Source organism: Apteryx rowi, unplaced genomic scaffold (genome assembly GCF_003343035.1).
Source record: "Apteryx rowi isolate R43461 unplaced genomic scaffold, aptRow1 scaffold_50, whole genome shotgun sequence".
Classification (NCBI taxonomy): Eukaryota; Metazoa; Chordata; class Aves; order Apterygiformes; family Apterygidae; genus Apteryx; species Apteryx rowi.
The window spans coordinates 716,281-722,915 of NW_020450761.1; the positions used below are offsets into that span (position 1 = coordinate 716,281).

At 42.1% G+C, this 6,635-nt stretch overlaps 1 protein-coding gene across 2 annotated transcripts in view; it reads left to right on the plus strand.

Moving 5' to 3' along the window:
* Positions 1 to 6,201, plus strand: part of PHLPP1 (PH domain and leucine rich repeat protein phosphatase 1) — a 101,298-nt gene extending 95,097 nt beyond the window's left edge. For both annotated transcript variants that reach the window (XM_026079832.1, XM_026079831.1), the window contains exons 16-17: positions 2,053 to 2,281; positions 4,291 to 6,201. In XM_026079832.1, the coding sequence (XP_025935617.1) occupies positions 2,053 to 2,281; positions 4,291 to 5,421 (1,360 nt within the window). In that variant the 3' untranslated portion in view covers positions 5,422 to 6,201. The remainder of the gene's footprint in view (positions 1 to 2,052; positions 2,282 to 4,290) is intronic.
* The last annotated feature ends 434 nt before the right edge of the window (positions 6,202 to 6,635 follow it).

Below are 6,635 nucleotides of genomic sequence, written 5' to 3' on the forward strand. Positions count from 1 at the left end.
TTCCTTTCAGGTGTGGGGAAAAAAATCCAACACTTCCCCAACCACCCAAACAGAATAAAACACACTCAAAATTCTTAAATGTTCATGACTAAGCAGTGGGTGGAAGTTTTACTCTTTTTGGTATTTTCTTTAAGTCTTACTACTCTGTATTGGCAGTAGCCAAGGCAGTGGTGTGAATCTCTAGATCATCTTTTAAACTTCCTCACTACTACTGCCTGCAAAGCCTGGGCTGATCCTTTCTGTTTCTCTGTATCAATTCAGGCTATGTAAGGCCACATGACTATTTAAAACATGTATTTTGACTCCTTAAAAATGTCTATTTTGTGTTATCTAAGGTCTCATTTGACCTTAGAAGGAATATCACTTGAGCGAGGCCCAACTAAAGAGGTATGATAGCTATGACTGTAATAGTAGCTGTGTCTGGTGGTTTGGAACTAGTGTGTGTTTGTGTGCACTGTTCTTGACAGAATAAGAAATTGTGCCTGGGGAAACACTGAGTGGAGGAGGAGGAGGAGGAAGGGAATTGAACAAAAAAGAAGAAGGAGGTCAGGGAAACAAAGGAGAAAGCAAACAAGCAGCTTAGAAACTCAGGAAATGGATCAAGTTAAAAGTAGCATCACTTGTCATTCAATTGCTGCCTTTTTGGAGAGGAAAAATAATAAAATTCTAGTATTCGGAAGCAGGAGCAGTAGGGTGGTACTGAACCTTCCAAACACAAGAAAAAATGCCTCCTTCCCATCGTTGCTTGTGACACTGCTTCAGTTGGCCTGGTAGCTGAAAAGAATGTTGCATACTTAAAATCTTAAAAAACAACTAAACAAACGGAGTAGTGAAAATACTTAAGTAGATCTGTTTACTACTAATGGAATTTCACAGGAATGTGGCATTCCTGCAAAGTTTTGATTTTTGTTTTTTTTAATGTCTTAAGTCAAAATAAGCTAACTAGTCCTTTAGAGATCCAGAAATAGTATTCATTCTAGTTGCATTTAACCATTCATTGAGGATTATTACAGATATTCTGCAGCATTCCTAGAGTGTGGTTTTTTTTTTTTTTTTAATTGAAACTTGTATCCAAGTGTATCTGCACACTATCTCCCCAGCATTCTGAATCAAAAGTTCTTGCCAGCAGTACCTGGCCTTAATATAATTTTAGTAGGCTCTATAATTCAGCTTTGAAATTACTGATGGCGAAGGCCACTGCAAACGAGGTACTGGAAAGGATAAATGTGTTTTCACAGTCCCATTTGAATGTAAAGAAGTACAGCTAGTAGTATTGAAATGAATGTACATTCTAATGATAGGATTCTGAAAACTTAAACTTTACTATATCCATAGTGCCTGTGTGGGGGTTTATGTGTGTGTTGTGGTTTGTTTGTTTGTTTTTTAATACTGTGAACCTTGCTAGAACAGAAGGCTTTATTTTTAACACCACCTATAATAGGTTAGTAACTGAGGTGATAAATGAGAAGCATGCCCTCTTGCAGTGGAGTTAACAGCTACTGTGCCATACTGCTCATTTTTGATACTTTTTTCAGAATAATACTCTATGATTAAAACATGCCACAAAACAGTGAACCTCTGACTTAGCTTTTTGCTTAAAAATAGAGAGTTTCTAAAGCTAAAATTATATGATAAAATGTGTAGCTTAGAAGCCAAAGCTGTGGCTGGATGACGCTGCTCTTAAGCTCCACCTGAAGTCATTTTATAGCCTTCAGTACTTCTTTAACCCTCTTTATTTCTCTCCATCCACCCTCTAAAGCAAACTCATTTGAGATTTAGAGGAGTGCAAAGATTTTTCTGTTCTGAAATTGAGCAGATTTGGGTACATACATCTCCATGTAAATAGCACACTGCCTGAGAGTTAGGTGTGATTACTCTGCAATGCAGCCATAGTGTCACAATCTTCAGTGGAGACTTCTGTTTTTTTGTCCCAGTGATCCAGTAGAGTCAATGCCCTGAGTGCTTGTGGTTGCAGAATAGTGGTTGTTTCTCCTTAGTACCCATAACACGTTTTCCAATGAATGAACAATCATTGTTTTGTTTGAATTCCAGGAAACTTGGAACAGCTGGACAAAAACTTGGAGGCTCTGCTGTCCTTTGCCATATAAAACATGATCCCATGGACCCTGGTGGATGCTTCACATTAACCTCAGCAAATGTGGGGAAGTGCCAAACCATCCTCTGTCGGAATGGGAAGCCTCTGCCTTTGTCCAGATGTTATGTGATGAGTTGCGAAGAAGAGCTGAAGAGGATTAAGCAGCATAAGGCCATTATCACAGAGGTTAGAGAGCTATGATGTTGATGAAAGAAGGACTGTTGCAAGTTGCAGCTTCCTTTGAGGGTATTTGCACAGCAATATGTGAAATTAGATATCCGTATTAGTAACTTCTAAGAGGTGGTGTTAGTAGTTTGGATTCTAGAGTAGCTCTTTTTCTTTCAAGGTGGTTCATGTTGTGTAGTCATGTTACTGTTCCCTCTCGTTACCATGCTGGATTGTGGTTAGCTACAGAGAGTGTGCAACTGTGAGCATGTTGTGTTGAAACAGGGAAGCCAAGACCCTCCTCCTAATTGGGAGAGGAATGCTATGTTGGTGCGGTCGTGAAGAGCCCCTCCAATCCAAAAGGATGGGAGGGCAGAGCACTTCGAGCAATGCTGCCCTTCCCTTAGGAGGCTCCTTACTGTCTCTCCTGACAGGCTGTCTTTGCTGTCTGAACTCATGTGCTTCCAGAGCTGTGCTCTGACATACGGCTCTTGAGGAGAGCCCAGAGGGAGAAGCCATCCAGTGCTTCAGACTGGAAGAACTGAAGGAGCTATGAAAGGTTTATTTTCTTCCCTGGACCCAGCAGGCAACACAGGGCATCAGCATGGGGGACTGACTGTAGGCCATGAGAGAGGAAGAAGGCTGCTTGCTCCCTTCTTACAAGCTTGAAGCCACCACTGTCAGTTTTGCTTTGCCTTGTGTAACACATGCAATATTTATCTATTCCTATGTATCTTCTTAATGGGGGAGGAAGGGGCAGAAAACTGACTGCTGTACACACGTGAGCAGGGGTGTGTGTGTGGAACAAAACGTGTGCCTATTAATCTTGCCAGGGAAAGGTGACGCCTGGAATCTCAAACGTGACAAGTTTGAAGGGAGCCACTCTAACATAGCGTGCATCACCAAGGCTCTGTCATTATGTTGCTTCGTAGAGGAAAAGGGAAATTTCTGTGCTGAATCTTAAGATGACTCACTGATTTCATGCACTTTGGCTTATCACTTCTGTCAGGCTTCTAATGGGGAAGTTAACAAGCCAACAATATTTTTTTCTTTTGAGCAGTTTTAAAGGGGAAGCTTTTTTTAGTCTTGGTTCACTTTTCTGTGGTTGTTTGCTTCATAATGACCACTACTATCATCAGCTGGACCAAATAAGTGTAAATCCTTGCATTTGTTGTTCTTCTTAGACCAAACCCTCTTAGCAGGGGTGCAGCTATCCCCACCAGGCTGGCAGATAACCAGGCTCACCGTCTCAGATGCTTGCTCTGCTTATTTTGGCAGTTCACATTCTAAGCAGGACAGGATCCTGGGATTTGGGTATGCATGGGATTTACTTTTCAAATATGCCCATTTTTAATAGTGTTTTCCCTTCAGATATTACTCCTCCTCTTGGAAATGTCATATCTAAGTGGAAGCGTAGTAAGTAATTGGGGCATGTAAAACATTTCACTACAGCTCAGCTGACGGAGAAATGCAGACTTGCACTCTGCTACATTTGACTTGCATGCTTCATTTAAAGCCTTCTTTTTTAATGAACTTTTGTTTCCAAAGTGATGAGCCAAGATGAAACCTACATTGTTACAGCTGCAAGAGAAGAGTCATAACTGAATGACCTGCCACTATACCAAATGGATGTGTGTGTGATCTTGTCCCATATAAAGCCAAATTTCATACGTGGGGAGGGATAAGTCTGACTCATTGGTAAAACATTAGTCCGGTTGGCTCTCACAGCTGCAGGGGGAGAATAGTTGGCTCTTTGTGGCAGACTTCCACTTTGGTCTGTGCATAGGTGATGCTGATGACAAATCAGTAGGGTGTAGGAGGCTTAGCACAAGATTGGAAACCAGCCATTGCTGTGTTCTAATCTCAGCTTTGTCACCTTCCTGCAAGTCACTTTGCTCCTCCATCTTCTCATCTGTAAATGGCCGTGTTTGGGATATTGCAAAACCAGATAATGATAAAACACGAGGCGATGCAAATGTGGTGTATCCTTGTCTGCTTTGTTTCTGATTTCCTATCATTTCTCATTTCAGGATGGCAAAGTGAATGGTGTGACGGATTCAACAAGAATCTTGGGATACACCTTCCTTCACCCAAGTGTTGTGCCACGTCCTCACGTCCAGTCCGTTACCTTAACTTCGCAGGATGAGTTCTTCATTCTGGGGAGCAAGGGGCTGTGGGACAGCCTCTCGATGGATGAGGCAGTGGAAGCAGTCAGAAATGTGCCTGATGCATTGGCAGCTGCAAAGAAGCTTTGCACTTTGGCCCAGAGTTATGGCTGCAACGACAGTATCAGCGCTATCGTGGTTCAGCTCAACGTGACGGAGGACAGCTTCTGTTGCTGTGAACTTAATGGGGTTCCACCCCCCAGCCCAGGCATTTTCCCCCAGTCTGTCAATGTGGTTATCAAGGACAGGTCAACGGATGCACTTGGGATGCCGTCCTCAAGCAGCGGCATGGCTTCAGAGATCAGCAGCGAGATCTCCACCTCCGAAATGAGCAGTGAGGTGGGATCCACAGCCTCTGATGAGCCTCCACAGGTAGCCATGAACGAGAACAGCCCGGCCTACCCTGGGGAGCAGCGCTGCATGCTGCACCCGGTCTGCCTGTCCAATTCTTTTCAAAGGCAGCTCTCCAGTGCCACCTTCTCCAGCGCCTTCTCCGACAATGGCCTTGACAGTGATGACGAGGAGCCGATTGAAGGGGTGTTCACAAACGGCAGCCGTGTGGAAGTGGAGGTGGACATCCACTGCAGCCAAGCAAAGGAAAAGCAACTACTCCAGGTGCCTGTGGAAGCCAGTGATGAAGGTATTGTCATCAGTGCCAATGAAGATGAGCCCGGCCTTCCTAGGAAAGCTGAATATTCTGCCATGGGCACGATAGGGCGTCGACGGGGCAATGGTTCTGTGGCACCACAGGAGAGGAGCCATAACTTAATTGAAATTGCGACAGATGCGCCTCTCAGAAAAACAGGGGGCTACTTTGCTGCTCCGGCACAGCCAGATCCAGATGACCAGTTCATCATCCCACCGGAGCTTGAAGAAGAGGTCAAGGAGATTATGAAACAGCACCAGGAACAACAACAACAACAACAACAGCAGCAGCAGCAGCAGCGGCAGTATCAGATGGACCACCTGGCGGACTATTACGATACACCACTATGACCCACTCTACTTACTGCTCGGAAATAAACTAACAACAAGGAGACTTGAGTGCAGGACCCAGAGGGCTCACCTTACAGCAGGGGTTATCCTTTTCCTTTATACACTTCCTTTTCCTTATCCTGCCACTACAGATGACTGCAGCTTTTCAGTTTGTTAGGTTTAATATTCATTGACTTTCTTCTAGAGATGCTTTACCAGTAAGGTTTAAAATAGTTAACTTTCCCTTAACATATCAAGTGTAAAAAAACAAAAAAACCCAAAACCTCCCCCCCCAAAAAAAAAACCCCCACAAATAATGAAAAGGTTTAATATATTGCTGAGAAATAGATGATGATGTAATATTTTTTAAAATGGCTCGTTTGTTTTGTTTGTTTGAAAAGCAGGGCAGTAGCCAGTGCTAAATGATTTAAGTAATATTGTAATACTGTATTTCTTTGAGAGAAAAGGCTTTTTTTTGGTCTTGAAAATGATAGACATTTGTAGAATATGGAGACTAACTCCTAGGAGTTGCTTTACTCTTTCAGGTGACTTAAGTCACTGAGATTCACTAATTTTCTCTGAGAGAACAGTTGATTGGGAAATTACTGTAAATAGCTCAGTGTTGTATAGTGATGCTTACTTGTTTTGTAGCCTTGGCATTAAGGACACAACCTGAAAAACTGATCTTTTTTCTTAAGCGACTGTTTGGGCCATGGTCATTGAACATAATGGACTGAGTGACTGTGTACAAGTTAGCTAGAAATTAGATGGTATAGACTATTAAAAAAAAAAAAAAAAAAACAACAAAAAGCTTTTTCCTCTGGTCTCTTTCCTTTCCTTACTTTTACAGACATGTTTTGTGTTCCTTATTGCTGCCACAACCAGCATGATTGTATAGAGCTCATTTGCTGTAGAACATTTACATACCAAGAGTTATATTAAAGCAGAATGCACAAATGAACATGTCATAATTTTTGTTATAATAAATATGAAATTTACAAACGATGTCTGCTTTTATGTCCAAATAGCTGTGCAGCAGCTTTTCAACAGTAGTTTCCTATGGTTCACCAGAGTGCTACCCAGTTAAACTGGGAAGTGATAATTTTTTTTCAAATTTGTAAATATTTTTACAATAATTGCAGATGTTCGTGTACATTTTTAGACTTTTTAGTAAGTAAATCACCCCATATTCTTTCAAAATACAGAATGTCCTTTAAAAGATACTGAAAAACTCT